The sequence below is a fragment of the Oncorhynchus gorbuscha genome, linkage group LG22 (assembly GCF_021184085.1).
Source record: "Oncorhynchus gorbuscha isolate QuinsamMale2020 ecotype Even-year linkage group LG22, OgorEven_v1.0, whole genome shotgun sequence".
Taxonomy (NCBI): domain Eukaryota; kingdom Metazoa; phylum Chordata; class Actinopteri; order Salmoniformes; family Salmonidae; genus Oncorhynchus; species Oncorhynchus gorbuscha.
Genome location: NC_060194.1, coordinates 27,645,309 through 27,663,624, shown reverse-complemented (window position 1 = coordinate 27,663,624; position 18,316 = coordinate 27,645,309). Strand labels below are relative to the sequence as shown.

Sequence of the window (18,316 nt, the reverse complement as noted above, 5' to 3'; positions counted from 1 at the left end):
ACATTCAGTCATTCATTTGATTCATTTCACATATTGTAACACGTGTTTTCATTTTTCATACTGTCAAATGTTAATGTTCATTTGTAACCTACTCCTCTCACTACCACTCCCCGGCCTCCTTACCCTCTCTAACAGTGTCATAATCCATCTCATGTTGCAGACCATTCACCATTGTCCAACTAGCATTGCCATGTTGTCTGTCTCCTTAACAGAAAACTACCTCTACTAAAGCCACTAAAGGGACTCAAGAGATGATAACCACTAAATGTGAACCCAAACCTAGTAGACCGGAGACCACTCACAGTCACAAGACAACAAGGCTCCACGGACCAAAGCATTTTCTCACCTTCCGCAAACTCTGCGGAAACTTTGTACGTGTAAACTTGCTCACAGAAAACATGTTTATCATGAAGTTTCTGTGCAGTGAATATTGTAATTACATAGTGGTAGCGGTTTCAGGGAAATATACATATTTTACCTCGTTTTGAAGAATGTTGAGATGTAAACCAAATGCAGAACGTGATGATCTTATCTTTCGTTCTTCCCTTCCTTTAGTCAAAAGATCACAAGGGGAAGGATGGGAAGGAGAAGCCCAGTCTGAGCACAAAAGGTCTGAAAACACAGAAGAAGAAACCCCCAGATACAGCAGGTGTTCACAGTACATTAAAATGTGTCAACAATAGCTCACAGCCGTACAACACACACACAGTGACCTTTACCAGTCAAAACAAACTAACTCACACACAGCAAAACTCACAACATGTAACATGTGAGATGTAAACAACATGTTTCTGAAAGCTTAGAGAGCGGGAGAAGAAAATAGACTTCCTTGAATGATACTACCTTGGAGCCACACAAAAGATAACCAACCGGCTAGTCACAGCAGTCTTCCCGTCAGATGTAAACAACAGTATTGCGCTAACAAGCACATCATGAAACCAAAACATCGAAGAGAATAAAAAAGATTAGACTGACACTTCAGACAACCACCTGCCATCATCTTAGGAGGATACTAGGAGTGTGTTGACATTCTGAGATATTGTGCAATCATCTGATTAGAGTTACTAAAGTGAAAATCATGCAGGTGGTTGAATTAATTATAACTGTATCCCCTTGGCCATTCTGTTTGTTCCAATGCAGACACCATCTCCCTGAGGAAGCAGGCGTTGCTGCTAAAGGAGGTTCAGAAGCTCAACAGGGAGAATGCAGAGAGATCATCATCAGGTCACCAGCAGCAGCTTACCCCTGATGGCGTCTTGGACCTGGAGGCAGGATCTGGAAGGGCCTCAGAGGGGTTGGGGTCATCACAGACTGGGTCCCTCAGCCCGAACCTGCTGGACTTGATCCTCGAGGGCCCCAAGGCCCACGTGACCGAAGAGGAGTCATTGCCTGAGGAGGAGAGGAAGGCAGCAGGAGATGGACTAAAAGTGGAGGAGAGGAAGGAGGAAGAGGAGGTCATAAAGAAGCAAGAGAAGGAAGACCACCTCAGTGAATCGAAGTTCAAGGAAGAGGAGCGAGAGGAGGAGCTGTTGAAAATCACAGAGCAGCCTGAGGAGGTTAGAGGAGCAGAGGAGAGAGAGGGGAATAAAAAGGAGGAGGACAGTGCAGGCCCATCAGAAGCTGCTGATATGTCAGTTAAGGATCTCCCTCCTCTCCCACCCTCCCCTGAAGCTCCAGGAGAGACTGGCTCTATTCCAGAGAGGTAGAGTATCCCCTCTACCCTCGTCAATCCCTTCCTATTTATTTTATTTGATGTATTTCTTTGTTTCGTTCTCTGTCCCTCTCATTCTCTCTCTTTATTTCTCTCTCTACTTCAGTACCATTCACTCTGTGATCCCTGTCTTTCAAATACACACACTAATTTCTAAAATAAACTCAACAAAAAAAGAAACGTCCCTTTTTCAGGACCCTGTCTTTCAAAGATAATTCGTAAAAATCCAAATAACTTCACAGATCTTCATTGTAAAGGGTATATACAGTGTTTGCCATGCTTGTTCAATGAACAATAAACAATTAATGAACACACACCTGTGGAGGCACTCACAGCTTACAGACGGTAGGCAATTAAGGTCACAGTTATGAAAACTTAGGACACTAAAGAGGCCTTTCTACTGACTCTACTGACCAAAAGAAAGATGGCCAGTGTCCCTGCTCATCTGTATGAACTTGCCTTAGGCATGCTGCAAGGAGGCATGAGGACTGCAGATATGGCCAGGGCAATACATTGCAATGTCAATACATTGAGACACCTAAGACAGTGCTACAGGGAGACAGGATAGACAGCTGATCATTCTCGCAGTGGCAGACCACGTGTAACAACACCTACACAGGATCGGTACATCCGAACATCACACCTCACACCTGCGGGACAGGTACAGAATGGCAACAACAACTGCCCGAGTTACACCAGGAACACACAATTCCTCCATCCAGTGCTCATCCAGTGCTCAGACTGTCCACAATAGGCTGAGAGAGGCTGGACTGAGGGCTTGTAGGCCTGTTGTAAGGCAGGTCCTCACCTGACATCAGTGCCTATGGGCACAAACCCTCCATCGCTGGACCAGACAGGACTGGCAAAAAGTGCTCTCCATTGACGAGTCACTGTTTTGTCTCACCAGGGGTGATGGTCGGATTCGCATTTATCGTCAAAGGAATGAGCGTTACACCGAGGCCTGTACTCTGGAGCGGGAACAATTTGGAGGTGGAGGGTCCGTCATGGTCTGGGGCGGTGTGTCACAGCATCATCAGACTGAGCTTGTCGTCATTGCAGGCAATCTCAACGCTGTGCGTTACAGGGAAGACATCCTCCTCCCTCAGGTGGCACCCTTCCTGCAGGCTCATCCTGACATGACCCTTCAGCATGACAATGCCACCAGCCATACTGCTCGTTTTGTGTGTGATTTCCTGCAAGACAGGAATGTCAGTGTTCTGCCATGGCAGGCGACGAGCCTGGATCTCAATCCCATTGAGCACATCTGGGACCTGTTGGATCGGAGGGTGAGGGCTGGGGCCTTTCGCCCCAGAAATGTCTGGGAATTTGCAGGTGCCTTGGTGGAAGAGTGTGGTAACATCTCACAGCAAGAACTGGCAAATCTGGTGCAGTCCATGAGGAGGAGATGCACTGCAGTATTTAATGCAGTTGGTGGCCACACCAGATACTGACTGTTACTTTTGATTTTGATCCCCCCCTTTGTTCAGGGACACATTATACAATTTCTGTTAGTCACATGTATGTGGAACTTGTTCAGTTTATGTCTCAGTGGTTGAATCTTGTTATGTTCATACAAATATTTACACATGTTAAGTTTGCTGAAAATAAACGCAGTTGACAGTGAGAGTACATTTCTTTTTTTGCTGAGTTTATGTTTGTCTATTCCAGTTGTGAAGGCCACAACAGAAGTGCCTCCTCTCAGTCTCTGGAAGCTGCAGAACACGACCAGATTGAAGAGTGCAGCACCAGCAGTAAGCGTCGTGTGGCGGAGGAAGACCTGGGAGTGGAGGACCACAAGAAGAGTCGGTTGGAGGGAGGAGCAGGAGAGGAATATGTGAGGCAGGGGGAGAAGGAGCAGGGGGATAGGCAGGAGGAGGAGGAGGAGGAGGAGGAAGGAGAAAGACCAGAGGATGAGGATGAGGGATGGGGCATCTTCAAGGCAGATGGGGTGGATATCCGTGTGGAATTGAAGGAGAGGATGGGAAAAGAGAAGAAGCCGGATCAGTCTACAGAAGTCAGGCAGTCTACTGTGGAACAGTTCTTCATTGGTGAGGACCAGCATTTTTATGGGGCACTGTGGCTTTAAGTCTGGGGGAAAGGTGATAAGTACTGAGGGAGGAACTTGAAATGCACACACTCAAATCAACGATTCCATAAATCACACATTAATCTCAGTGGAAAAGTTACGCAAACAAATATTAGGATTTGTCCTGATATGAAGTCCAATAGATTTTTGATATGGTGGCTATTCTTTCTCTTTTTGTAGAAAATATTCATAATCATATTGAATTAGGGTATAAAAAAGCATGCTTCTTAGGAGTAACAAAGTATGAGAGTACTGTAGTCTGCATAACCAACATTGTATCTCCTTTCTCATGTTTACCACAGTGTGTTAGTTAGCACAGGATGATAACTTGATTATGAGGTACCATTAATAGAGCCACATGCTAACTGATTAACAATACAGCTTCTATTTCCCCTCCATGCTACTGTTTGCTAGGGCTCACTTGAAAAATAGATGTCAATCTCTATGTGACTTCCATGGTTAAATGGTTAAAAATGAAATAATTTTGTATCATATCTCCTTTAAGATAAAAGCTCTCCTCCTCCGGCTCCATTCAACCATCGGATGGTGTCAGCCAAACCGAACCAGATCAGCAACTTCTACACCATCAACAGAGCAGAGGTTCTCGGAGGGTAGGTGTACCTATCCTGTTCCTAGAGATACATAATGATTTGAACCACAAGGTCAAATTTGAAATGACTTTTCAACTTCAAATTCAAGAATAATTGTATCCATCCGCTGTGACCATTGTGAGGTTCCAAAGAGTCACATAAAATAGTGCCTGCTTAGGCCGATCGCTCCCCAGAGAGCACAGAGAGCACAGAGAGCACAGAGAGCACAGACAGAGAGAGCACAGAGAGCACAGAGAGCACAGACTGCACAGAGAGCACAGACAGCACAGAGAGCACAGAGAGCACAGAGAGCACAGAGAGCACAGAGCAGCACAGAGAGCACAGAGAGCACAGAGAGCACAGAGAGCACAGAGAGCACAGAGAGCACAGACAGCACAGAGAGCACAGAGAGCACAGACAGCACAGAGAGCACAGAGAGCACAGACAGCACAGACAGCACAGAGATCACAGGCCATCAACGACTCCTCTCCATCGAGCTCTTTCCTACATTGTACTGAGTTATTATACATTTGTCAATTATTAGTCGAATCTCCATTGTCTTTTGGAACAAAACTCATGGAACAAATTATATCTCACCTAAATCATAGACAGAGAGGAACAGAGGTCCTCAACAATGTTGAGTTGTGTAACCCTCCCCTCCTCTCCTCTCCTCTCTTCTCCTCTCCCCTGGTTCATAACTCCAGAGTCAGGGCAGTTATTTTTACTGAAGGCCTTTGGGGTATGTGAAACCATACCCCCACTGCCAGCTGTGAGCTAATCTCTAAGTGTTAATCTACATTTTCAAAGAGTACTTTGTGGCTTTAAGAGTACTTTTAATTCATTTAATGAATTAAAGGAGAAATGAACAATACAATACCTTCACAAAATGACATTACTTTCTTGTATTGGAGGAGAACTGATTTAGTATCCGAGGACGTACTGATGAAATAGTTTTGATAGTTCAAGTAGTTCATCTTCTGACTGTTCAATCCCCCTCCATTCAGGGGACATATTACCTGGATGAGTAACATTATAGGATTTGTGACTTACAGGTGATCGTTGTGCCAACTCTTAGTCAGAGGGAGAGGGAGTAAGGTTGCGTTATAAAAAAGAAAATGAGTCTGAAACTGAAGACACCTTACTTATTTTTTCCGTCTCTCTCTTAGAGGTCGTTTTGGCCAGGTGCACAAATGCATGGAAAACTCCTCGGGTCTCACCCTGGCTGCCAAGATCATCAAAGCCCGGAGTCAGAAAGAGAAGGTACTAATTCTTAATGAGTAAATGTACTTGGAATATAAACTGAATAAACTACACTTGTTAAGGTTGAAAAAAACATCTTCGAAGGCTATGTGCGTTTTGCATGCATTTAAAAAACCTCTACCCACCTTGCAGCTTCCTTGAAAAAAAAAGTAAGTTAATTTGAAATACTTTTTGAGTATAATTCTTTTGTTGTTGAAAATGTGGAATTAGACATCTGAACATAACACTCTAAAAACCTTTTCACTCTAAAGAAGTGGATGGACGGGGAATATGTTTCTTCCGCATTTTCTGATAAATTTTAAATTTGACACAGAATAGAAGAGCCGTACACTGCTTGCTAGCTGCAAACGAACATCTGACACCTCTCATTGTGTGGTTGGTGTGTGTTTGGCATGTAGGAGGTGGTGAAGAATGAGATCACGGTCATGAACCAGCTGGACCACGCCAACCTGATCCAGCTCTACGCCGCCTACGAGTCCAGGAACGACATCATCCTGGTGCTGGAATAGTATGTTCCCTCCATAGAACTAAATAAAACATATCAGCATTATATTGTACACTATATATACAAAAGTAAATGCCCCAATCTATAGGGCCAACTGTAAAGTTTGGTGGATGAGGAATAATGGTCTGGAGCTAGCTAGCTGCATTTGCTAGCTCAGTAAGTGAAGCTTAAAGTGCTTGTCCTTCATTTTGGAAGAAATTGTTTTGTTCAAAACTGTTAAACTATTGCCTTTCTCACTCTTTGATTTAACTACTCACCACATTTTATACACTGCAGTGCTAGCTAGCTGAAGCTTATGCTTTCAGTACTAGATACAAGAGCTCTGAAAGGCTGGAGGACGTCCTCTGGAAGTTGTCATAATTAGTGTGTAAGTCTATAGAAGGGGGTGAGAACCATAAACCTCCTAGGTTTTCTATTGAAGTCAATGTACCCAGAAGAGGATGGAAGCTAGCTGTCCTCTGGCTACACCATGGTGCTACCCTACAGACAGCGGTTGAGGCTACTGTAGACCTTATTGGCAAAGTAGTGTTTTAATCAGTTATTTGGTGATGTGATTATTTTTAGTATAGTTTTATCTAAAAAGGATAATTTTTAAAAATGTTTTACAATTAGATTTTTTTTTAAATGAAATTTCACTGAGGAGGATGGTCCTCCCCTTCCTCCTCTGAGGAGCCTCCACTGTTGGAAAGCCTTTCTACGAGAGTGAAGGTTGTTATAGCAGCAATGGAGGGACCAACTCCATTTTAATGCCCATGATTTTGGAATGAGATGTTCAACAAGCAGGTGTCCACATACTTTTTGTAATGTAGTGTATGTCTATGGTTCTCTGTCTCGCTGTCTGTTCCTTCCCACAATGTTTTCTCAACCCTCATCTTTAAGCTTAAATTCATTTGACATCATTTTTATGCCATGATGCCACTGTAGATAGAGAATACACGATAGGTCAGTGCACTGTCTTGTAGTATCTTTAAATAAATGGATTTTGAGGAAACTTGAATGAAATTAAATGACAGTGAATGTGTTCAGGAAAGTACAGCAGCATTTTGAGTTTACTGATTCAGACCATGGCACATGCAGTCTTTACTTCCTAGCAACCCCAAGCTCAAGTCCTGTTTTTGGGCAATTTGCTTTGTACGTTTCTGCAGCATCCTAATGTGTTTTTGTGTGTGTGATTGTAGTGTGGATGGAGGGGAGCTCTTTGACAGGATCATCGATGAGAACTACACTCTGATGGAGCTGGACACGGTGCTGTTCATCAGGCAGATCTGTGAGGGCCTGCAGCACATGCACAAGATGTACATCCTCCATCTGGACCTCAAGGTAGACTACCACACTGTGTTTGACAGGGGCGGTGAGCAAAGAAATACATACTTAATGCTTCAGATCAGTGTTAATGTGCCAGTGGTCATTGTTTTCCATAGCCACTGATGTTATTGATAGCATATCAGATTGTACACAACAGGCAACAATGGTTTCCATATACTACTGTGTTGCTATTGTTTCACCTTTTTCAGCCAGAGAATATTCTATGTGTGAGCAGAGTCACGAATAAAATTAAGATCATCGACTTTGGACTTGCCAGAAAGTAGGTTTCATATTCACATGAATCGTCCACTTGAATTAGCATAATTGTATATCATATATGATGTATCAGTGCATGCAGCATTAAACTATTGTATTTGTATTGATAGATTCCCAATAAAAATAAGCATCTATTCCCCCTAGATACAAGCCCAGAGAGAAGTTACGAATAAATTTCGGCACCCCAGAGTTCCTGGCCCCAGAAGTTGTCAACTACGACTTTGTGTCATTCAACACCGACATGTGGAGCCTGGGAGTGATTACATATATGCTGTGAGTACACACTCATTTATTTATGGAACCTTTATTTAACTAGGCAAGACAGTTATGAACAAATTGTTATTTACAACGACGGCCTACCCCCCTGGCCAAACCCTAACCCGTAAGGTGCTGGGCCAATTGTGCGCTGCCCTATGGAACTCCCATAGCACTGACGCCTCTAGCACTGAGATGCAGTGACTTTAGACCGCTGCGCCACTCAGGAGCCCAAACACACACACACACACACACACACACACACACACACACACACACACACACACACACACACACACACACACACACACACACACACACACACACACACACACACACACACACACACACACACACACACACACAATAAAGACTCTTCCTCTTCTTCCACAGGCTAAGCGGTCTGTGTCCCTTCCTAGGTGACGACGACAATGAGACTTTGAATAACATTCTGGCCTGCCAGTGGAATTTTGAAGAGGCAGAATTTACAGACATCTCAGAGGAGGCCAAAGACTTCATCTCCAAACTCCTCGTCATCAATAAAAGGTATCATACATCTGCTTGATTTCAAAATACTGTGCATTCAGAAAGTCTTCATGCCCCTTGACTTTTTCCACATTTTGTTACGTTACAGACTTATTCTAAAACAGATTCAATTGTTTTTTAGTTTTTTTTGCTAATGTATAAAATATAAAACAACAGATATCACATTGAACGGAGCTGAAGGTTAGGACTAATAACAAATAAGAACAAAATAACTCATGTAAAACATAGTGTGTTCGTAAAATGTATATGGGTTATTAACTTTTGTGAAGAGCACAGTTTGAAAGATATGGCAAATAGAATGGACATCAGAAATAAATGGGAGGTTGAGGGTAGAGGAAAGACAGGGGTAAAAACAAACTAAATAGAACTATCGTAAAATAGACTGTGTCCATAAAATGTATATAGTATGTATAAGCTGGAAGTAGAGGCCTAAGCATTGTTGTTTACTACTCCAATTAGAGGAGGGGTGGTAGGGTTAGAAAGTAATACACACACACGCACACGCACACACAAAGGTTTGGACACACACATTGCTCAGTTTGGCGGGGCGGCCTGCTCTTGGAAGAGCCTTGGTGGTTCCAAACTTCTTCCATTTAAGAATGATGGAGGTCACTGTGGTCTTGGGGACCTTCAATGCTGCAGAAATCTTTCGGTACCCTTCCCCAGATCTTTGCCTCAATACAATCCTGTCTCGGAGCTCTACGGACAATTCCTTTGACCTCATGGCTTGGTTTTTGCTCTGACGTGCACTGTCAGATGCGTCTTTGTATAGACATGTATGTGCCTTTCCAAATCAAGTTCAATCAATTTAATTTACCACAGGTGGACTCTAATCAAGTTGTAGAAACATCAAGGATGATCATGGAAACAGGATGCACCTGAGTTCAATTTCGAGTCTCATAGCAAAGGGTCTGGATATTTATGTAAATAAGGTGTTCTGTTTTTTCATTTTTCATGCCAAAATTTCGACAAAACCTGTTTTCACTTTGTCATTATGGGGTATTGTTTGTAGATTGATGAGGAAAACAATTATTGAATATATTTTAGAACAAGGCTGTAATGTAACAATGTGGAAAAAGGAGTCTGAATACTTTCTTGAGGCACAGTATATTGCACCACGTATACTGTATATTTTGCAATAAAAATCTAAAATCTATTTTTTCTTCTATGACATTTTACATCTGTTTGTATATATATATCTGTGTGTTTGTGTGTGTAAACACTGTGTGTTTGTGTGTGTTTTTCTGCAGTTGGAGGATAGGTGCCTCTGAAGCGTTGAGACATCCTTGGCTCTCTGACACAGTCCTCCATCACCGTCTTCATGAAAAGGTACAGGGCACCCACTCACTTCTTATAGACAGGATAGGATGGGATCACAGCTCTTATGTTGCTACCATATTATGAAGTGGTGTAGTTCTACTGATTGGTTTGCTCTCGTTTAGAAGTTTTTTAAAATTGTTATTGATTCATCTTTGTGTTTTACAGAAGAACATGTGTAACCGCTCACGCAGATCTTCATGCGTACCCACCACAGATAGTTGAGGTAAGTCTCTAACCCTTCCTTATCAAACCTCACACATTTTCTCCACTATGACACAATCCTACTGCATATTTGAACATTTGTGCAAATACCTCATATAATCAAAGGGGATGTTTTACCTAAAATATATTGTTATATCCCACGTCAGGATTCAGCTCTCAATCTCAACAAAACAGTAATGTCTTCCTAGAGACCACCAGGTGTAGGCTTGTTTCAATATTTTCCCATGACAAGAAAGTCAGATCAGATTTAGCTCAGAAATGTTGACATTGCTGAAACTGAACTGTTTTCTATCCCTTTATGTTTTGAGCAGCATGATGACTTGACGGAGCCAGCGGTGGCCACTTGGACCAAGCCTGCTGTACACCTGTAGAACTACCAGAGCTTACCTGTATGAACACATTTAAACTGTTAAAACGCCATAGGTGGAGGAGTGTGTCATGTGTGGTAGTGCAAAACCAAGAGACAGACAAGGCAATTCAGCACTCAAAGAGGATTTATAAACTGGTTAAAAAAACACGGCCAATAATCAACATCAACAGCTGGCCCTTTATGGCAATAACTGAATGTAATCGTATTCTTCCCCAGTGATTTATTTTCTCCCAGGGCAGAGAGAGCTTCAAACCGTCGTCATTGGGTGCTGACTGGTCCAATGGTTAGGCATGTCCTCCTCACTGCTCTCTCTCTCCCTCTCTGAACGCCACTGCCTCCCCATGTTCTGCCACCCTAATTGCAGCCAGCTGTTCAAGATGTGCAGCTGCAGTCAATTAAGTCTCTGTGGAGAGATGCCACACCTTGTAATGAGTTGTTTATCCACCAAGTGGGGCCAAAAGCCGGCCTTTCCCACCCTTACACCCCTCGGATGCTCACACACCGCCCATCCCTGCTTCAACTCGTGGTTTGTACAGGCCAATGCCCCGATAGAGTCAACTCTTGACCAGGCATTTAATCCAAGGCCATGGAGGTACACCCCTGTACCTCTAGGGGTCATACAACAAAGGTTGATGTTCATCATCTCCATGGTTCACCCTCTTCATGGGTCTGGTTCTCGGCCACCTTCTGGGGCACACACGATAACTGGTTATTGAGAGGGGGAAGGCTCTCACCTCCATGCGTCTGTGCCTCCTCATCAGCTTTCCCGTTCTCCTTTGAATGACAGCGGCTCGCCTTTTTCCACTTGGGCCTCAGGGTTTCTGCAAAGTCTTGGGTTATTATCACAGAAATGTTCAGAAATGTTTGTTTTACCTCAGTTTTACCTCAAGCCCCTTTTCTTTCACAGGACATTTCTTTTGGTCACCTCCAGCCCTTCTTGGAAAACCATGCTTCTTCAAAATTTTCAAAATAGAGCACCCTGCCTCAGCTCTGGTCAAAGGACATTTGAAGGTCCATGCCAGGAGTTTGAGGTTTCTCCATTTCTGAACATCCCTTTTCATTGGTCATACTCACCACCACAGTGCCGTCTTGGACATTTACCTCATGGTAAAGGTGGGGCTCGCTGTCCCCTGGTGGTGTACCTGATGGTAGTTGACCAGTTTCTGTGGAGTTGGAAGACGCTCCCTGAGGCCCCCTGGTAACCAAGAGCTTGGCAAAGTCTTGGGTTACCATATAACCATCATCCATCTTAATGAACTTGCCTGACCATAGTAGGCCCCCTGACTCCCAGGCCCACTCTACAACACTCCACCACTCCTGGGGAGGCTCAGTAACATAGTTGGTTTGTCAGGCTAACCCATGTCTTGTAGCTCTTCCATTCATGTTTGACTGGGTGGATGACTGGCAGAGCTCCACTACCCCCTTGGCCTCTTCCTGTCTTTAAAGGGGATTCTTCTTCTCTGGCTGTGACTTTTTCCTCTGCGTCGTGTCAGAGGTTTGACCTGAGGGTGAGCCAGTTGCCTCAACCGCCCTGTTGGGTTCTTTGTCTCACTGCCTTCTGTGCAATTGATCCACCTGCTGGCAGTTCTGTCTTCTGGGCTTTGGAAAGAAGACTCACGTCAACCATGGTTAGGCACTTCAGACTTTAAACCTCTTCACTTCTGAATCACAATTCAACCTTCCTTCAGACCTCTTAACTCATGACGAAACACTCACCAGAGTATTGGGCTGCTTCCCTCTTGGCTGGTAGTGCCCTTCTACGGGCTTACCCCAGTCTCCCCACCAGTTTTTGATTTTGGCGCACTGGAACTTCCCTGGTCTCTGCTGAATCCTATGGACCGCCATCTCCCTGTCACCACTTCACCATCAGGGGACCTTGAAACCTCTTCTGGGGAAAACAACGTGGGAGAGTCATCAGTGGAATGTATTTGGACTGACATTCTTGTTGGTGTGGTTGTCCTGGGAACCCTCCGTGTAACCATGCTCTGGTCCAGGTTTTCCTTTTCGGGGTTCCTTTAATCTTCTCTGGCCATGGGTTCTGGACATACAGGCTGTTTTCTCTTCGGTCAATGGGCTGTTCTGTGGTGTGGGTAAACAACTCACACGAAGGAGCAAACATGTCCCCTGAAATGGAGAGTGGGATTTGATCCCACCAGAGCTCCGTCTCCCCCCTAGTCCAGGACTTGCCTCAGCAGATGGCTGTGTTGATGCTTTTCACGCAGTTGCACCTCAAGGCTACTTAGCCTCTCCTGCTCCTTTTTGAGCAACAAGAAGATCTGCTCCCACTTGGCCCTCCAGGCCATATTAGATGTCTCCAGCCTGTGAACGACATCCTGCATTTACTGAACCGCATTGCGTTTTCCACTTATGATTGCAATTCAGAGGCTTTTCCTGCCATGGACATCTTCTCCTCCATCAATTCCACCACTTGGCTTCCATCGCTGACTTCTTTGCCATCTCTTCATTCCTTTTCAATTCACTTATGAGGCTCTTCACTGCCTCCTGCTCAAGCCTTCTTGCTGCCTGCTCCTCTTCCAGACAGGCCTGCACATTGTTCCTCTTCATTGTTCTCAATTACCTGGGCAGTTCCTGCTCGGTCTGCTTGCTCTTACTGCTTGTCCAGCACCTTTGTGGAAACCCCTGTTCGTTTTGAACTGGGATGCAGTTTTTCTTCCAACTGGGCCAACATCCCAGCCTGGGCTTCCCCTTGTAGCTCTGCCCTCTGCCGGCAGATCTTTAAATTCTAGGTGCTGGCTACCTGCTCCCTATGCTCCTTTTCTGCACACTCATGAGCTACCTCAGAGACCTCCAGGACCCTCTTCAGCTGCAGCTTTCCTGCCTCTAATTCTTCTCACCTGAGCTTTTCCTCTGAGCCGAGCATTAATTTTCATGAGCTTTTCAGATTGCTCATTGGCAGCATGAACTACCTCTTTAAGATAAATGTTCTCGATTCAGAACAGTGACCTCTTCTTCCAAAGTCACTACAACATCCTGGAACTTAGTCTTTTCCTTCTCACCTCTTCCCCTTGGTCCCTGCACTTCTCCTGAAGGCTGAGGACCATACTTGATTCTCTTTCAGTTGACTTTACAGCCAGGTTACCCTCTTCCTGTTGCTGAAAGTCTCCTCTTGCAAGGTGGCCATGACGCTCTTCTTGTAGGACGGCGCACAGGCACCCCAGACGCTCCTTCAAGGCCTCTTTGCTGGTCTTCTCTTCTTCAAACTGCCTATTGAAGGCTTCCTTGGCCTGGTCAGCATCTAGTAGGGAGGCCCTCGTGCCCCTGCTGCCCCTGGGTGTCTGCTAACAGGCATCTGCTCACTTCTTCCTTTGCCTTCCCCCTTGAAGTATCAGCTGGCACTTCTTTGTTACAGCCACAGGTGGCGGTACTTACGTCTTGCTAAGCACTGTTCAGTCTTCTAGCAACATTTTTCATGTCACTGATAGCTGCAGTGATTTCTGGATCCACAAGGAGCTCCTTTATTAAACTAGGCAAGTCAGTTATGAACAAATAACTTTTTACAATGACTGCCTACCCCGGCCAAACCCAAACGATGCTACCGCCCTTTGGGACTCCCAATCACGGGCGGATGTGATACAGCATGGATTCGAACCAGGGACTCTAGTGATGCCTCTTGCATTGAGATGCAGTGCCTTAGAACGCTGCGCCACCCAGGAGCCGAGAGTTATTTATGGCCGGTGAGAAACTCAAGACTACCTTCAGAGCTCTTCAGTGCTCCCTTATGTGTGGTGCTTAGTCCCCTCCGTCGCCAACCACCTCAAGGTTGAGGGACTTGACATCCATTCTTCTGCCAGCAGCATTTTCTCTTGTAAAAACCAACTTAAAAAACCCTGTCCTCACAGCCTACAGGGCACCATAACTTGTCTAAATGGTTGTTTCAGGTTTCACTACCACACGGGGACACTCACATTCTCCACCAGTGTAACAACTCCGTAGATGGAGGAGTGTGTCACGTGTGGTAATGCAAAACCAAGAGACAGACAAGGCAATTCAGCACTCAAAGAGGATTTATTAAATAAATAAAGGTTTCACGGGTAGCTTGGGGAATCTTCATGTCCCAAAAGAATGTTCTCACAAAGAAATGAGGCCAATAATCAAAATCAACAACTGGCCCTTATGTCACAACTAAACATAAACGTAAGTCACTGGGGAAGATAATCTTTTACCCCAGGGCAGAGAGAACTTCAAACCTTCGGCATTGGGTGCAAACTGGTCCAATATTTACGATAAAACTTTGGTGTGTCCTCCTCACGGCTTTCTCTCTCCCTCTCTGAATGCCACTGCCTCCCCATGTTCTGCCGCCCTAATTGCAGCCAGCTGTACAAGATGTGCAGCTGCAGTCAATTAAGTCTCTGTGGAGAGATTCCACACGTTGTAATGGGTTGTTTAGCCACCAGGTGGGGCCTAAAGCCGGCTTTTCCCACCCCTACACCCCTCGGATTCTCACAAAACCTACACCTATTGAACTACACCTGTAGAACTACCTGAGCTGTGTGATGAATGGACAACACATGTTATCTTACTTTTACAAAGTAAAAGTACTATTCCCACAGTTTAGTGTGAAAGCGTAGAGCCCTTGAAGACTGGAGGGTGTAGTGAAAGATATTTAGCTAGATATGTGAATTTAATCTACAATGCAAGACAGTATAACAGAACACCAACGCCTAACTGCCCTGATCTTGTAAATACTTTGGGGATTTTGTCAGACAAACTAGCTGAACTTTTATCCGAAGTGTGTTTGTTTCCCTGCTCATACAGTTTTACTGTTCTCTTCCTTCATGTGTGAATTCATTTTGATTCACACATCAGTTATCCACAATGCACCTCACAATATATGCTGTGATGTGACTCTGATCTCTTTTTAATTTCATTTTCTGCTAATGTAAAAGGGTTCCATGTTGAGTACTGTACCCCACTTTTCCTCTGAATGTGAGTGTATTCATGCAAACCGAGGGATTTTCCTGTTTAATTTGACCGATAGATAGACCAATGTCATATGTTTGTTGTTTGTTTTGTGTTCTCGTGACATTTGGCGTAAATAGATCAAATATGCAGATGTGTGTTTAAACCCTTTAATGCCGATCTGGAGTACTTAACACTTTTTCGGTGGCATCAGTCTGGGAAGGCATTGTTATCCTGTTTTCATTTTCTTAAAATCTTTTGATCCGTTGTTTTAATTGCTGTTGATATATTCTATATTGTATTTTTGGAAAAGCTGTGCTTTCTCTAAGGAAAGAGTTGTACAAATGGATATGGTTGTGAACAATGTTTTGTAACAAGATGATTGGCAAAGTAAAAAAATGCCTCCCAGAACTGCATCTAAGGGTTAAGTTCAGTTCGTTGTGATTTCACAATTCACACACACACACACACACACACACACACACACACACACACACACACACACACACACACACACACACACACACACACACACACACACACACACACACACACACACACACACACACACACACACACACACACACACACACACACACACACACACACACACACACACACACACACACTCAAGCTCTAGTATGTCCACTTTATATTGTTATTTATTTAAATCAGATGAATTCATCAAACTAATCATAGCATTGAAGGAAAAATACCTTGTTAGAAGTGACATGTTCCTATGTCTGAAGTCATGTCCTAAATTATACTTGTTCATGTGTGTATAAAAAACAAACATTTTTACTTTAAATTAAAATAATCCAAGTCTTATCATTTTTTTTCTTTCTTTTATTTAAAAACCTTTGTTTAAGATTAAGCAGGTAATTTTTATTTGGCCTATGTTGTTAATTTTAATTGATGAAAGCATGTTTTTGGCTTGCATATGCTCAGTAAAACCAATATCGTACATATATGACACATGATGCATCATTATTTCAATGTGTAGGGTTGGGCTTAATAATTTGCATTGTTAATATTGTTGTTTGTTAGTGCTTGTCTGCATGTTATCATATTGTAATCAAATAAAAATGACTTTATTACCTTCCATGAAGGTTGGCTATTGGAAAGTATACTACCTATTAGATTAAAATATTGCTAGTATTGAATGTTTTAAACTTTTTATCATTTCCTCTATGGTATATATATTTTCTCAGGTGTACAGATGTATAGACTGTGAAATTGCTTTCTCTTGTCCACTGAACATTGATCGTCATTGTTTTGAAGGTTAGAGTAGAATAGATTCTGTAAAATCTTTTCTATATAAAACATTGTCCTTTTTCTGATCCAAGCAACAGAGTGAAAATCATTTTGAATTCGATATGCATTTGGAAGTGTTGTCGCATTAAAAATGAAATAAATATTACAGAGAAAGGAAAAACAACTTTATTATCACAAGTGTCTTTTCATTGAAATTATCTGGAAAGCAAAACTGTGCTGTATTGCCAATGTTAAATTAGAATACATCATTCGATCTGAGTCCCGTCACTCAGTGTTGGTGGGTTCCTGATAATGTTGCCCACATGTCCAGCAGAGGGCAGTGAAACTAGGAAAGAAATCAGTATCCAACTCACAATTTCAATATATACTGAACAAAAATATAAAAGCAACATGCAACAATTTCAACGATTTTACTGAGTTACATGTCAAATTAGGAAAGCAGTCAATTGAAATAAAAGAATTAGGCCCTAATCTACGGATTTCCCAAGACTTGGCAGGGGCACAGCCATTGGTGGGCTTGGGAGGGCATAGGCCCACCCACTTGGGAGCCAGGCCCAGACAATCAGAATGAGTTTTACCCCAATAAAGGGCTTTATTACAGACAGAAACGATGGCGCCAGAGGGGAGGGCTGCCGTCTTATCGGCTCTTAACCAACCATGCTATTTTGTTAGTTTTTTGCGTTGTTCGTAACTTGATTTGTGCATAATGTTGATGCTACCATGTCTTATGCCTGAAAAGAGCTTCTGGACATCAGAACTATGATTTCTCACCTCAAACTGGATGAAGAGTTCTTCAATGAGTCGGACGGGAGGGATATACTACTACAGACACCCGACCAGGCCAAGATCCCCGTGATTTGCTGCAGAAGGAAACTGAGATTTTGTGGAAAAAGATCAGGGTTCCTTGCAAGGATCAGGTGATGAGTGAAAGCAAGTACCAACGGGACATCACCGAATCGTGGCTGAACAACAACATTTAGAAGATACAGATGGCGGGTTATACACTCCATCGGCAGGACAGAACAGCAGCCTCTGGTAAGACACGATGCAAGGGCCCATTCATATTTGTGAACAACAGCTGGTACACAATATCTAAGCATGTCTCAAGGTTTTGCTCGCCTGAGGTAGAGTATCTCATGATAAGCTGTAGACCACACTATCTACCTAGAGAGTTTTCATCTGTATTTGTCATAGCTGTCTACATACCACCACAGACCGATGCTGGCACTAAAACCGAGCTCAATGAGCTGTATACCGCCATAAGCAAACAGGAAAACATTTATCCAGAGGCGATGCTCCTAGTGGCCGGGTACTTTAATGCAGGGAAACTTAAATCAGTTTTACCTAATTTCTATCAGCATGTTAAATGTGCAACCAGAGGGAAAAACAATTCTAGACCACCTGTACTCCACACACAGAGACGAGTTAAAATCTCTCCCTCGCCCTCCATTTGGCAAATCTGACCATAATTCTATCCCCCTGATTCCTGCTTACGAGCAAAAATGAAAGCAGGAAGCACCAGTGACTCGGCCTAAAAAAAAGTGGTCAGATGAAGCAGATGCTAAACTACAGGACTCCTTTGCTAGCACAGACTGGAGTATATTACGAGATTCTTCCGATGGCATTGAGGAGTACACCACATCAGTCACTGACTTTATAAATCAGTGCATCGAGG

General features: G+C 43.5%; 1 protein-coding gene across 7 annotated transcripts in view; it reads left to right on the top strand.

The window, feature by feature from the left end:
• The window catches only part of LOC124009787 (myosin light chain kinase 2, skeletal/cardiac muscle-like), a 41,816-nt gene extending 25,877 nt beyond the window's left edge, over positions 1–15,939 (top strand). For 2 of the 7 annotated variants that reach the window (XM_046321950.1, XM_046321946.1), the window contains exons 2-15: positions 213–371; positions 556–649; positions 1,141–1,702; positions 3,380–3,759; positions 4,303–4,408; positions 5,554–5,647; positions 6,046–6,155; positions 7,331–7,472; positions 7,667–7,737; positions 7,878–8,006; positions 8,382–8,534; positions 9,785–9,863; positions 10,020–10,077; positions 10,388–15,939. In XM_046321950.1, coding sequence (XP_046177906.1) covers positions 213–371; positions 556–649; positions 1,141–1,702; positions 3,380–3,759; positions 4,303–4,408; positions 5,554–5,647; positions 6,046–6,155; positions 7,331–7,472; positions 7,667–7,737; positions 7,878–8,006; positions 8,382–8,534; positions 9,785–9,863; positions 10,020–10,076 — 2,136 coding nt within the window. In that variant the 3' untranslated portion in view covers position 10,077; positions 10,388–15,939. The remainder of the gene's footprint in view (positions 1–212; positions 372–555; positions 650–1,140; positions 1,703–3,379; positions 3,760–4,302; positions 4,409–5,553; positions 5,648–6,045; positions 6,156–7,330; positions 7,473–7,666; positions 7,738–7,877; positions 8,007–8,381; positions 8,535–9,784; positions 9,864–10,019; positions 10,078–10,387) is intronic. The other 5 variants (XM_046321953.1, XM_046321949.1, XM_046321951.1 and 2 more) reach the window with 3 other exon arrangements.
• The last annotated feature ends 2,377 nt before the right edge of the window (positions 15,940–18,316 follow it).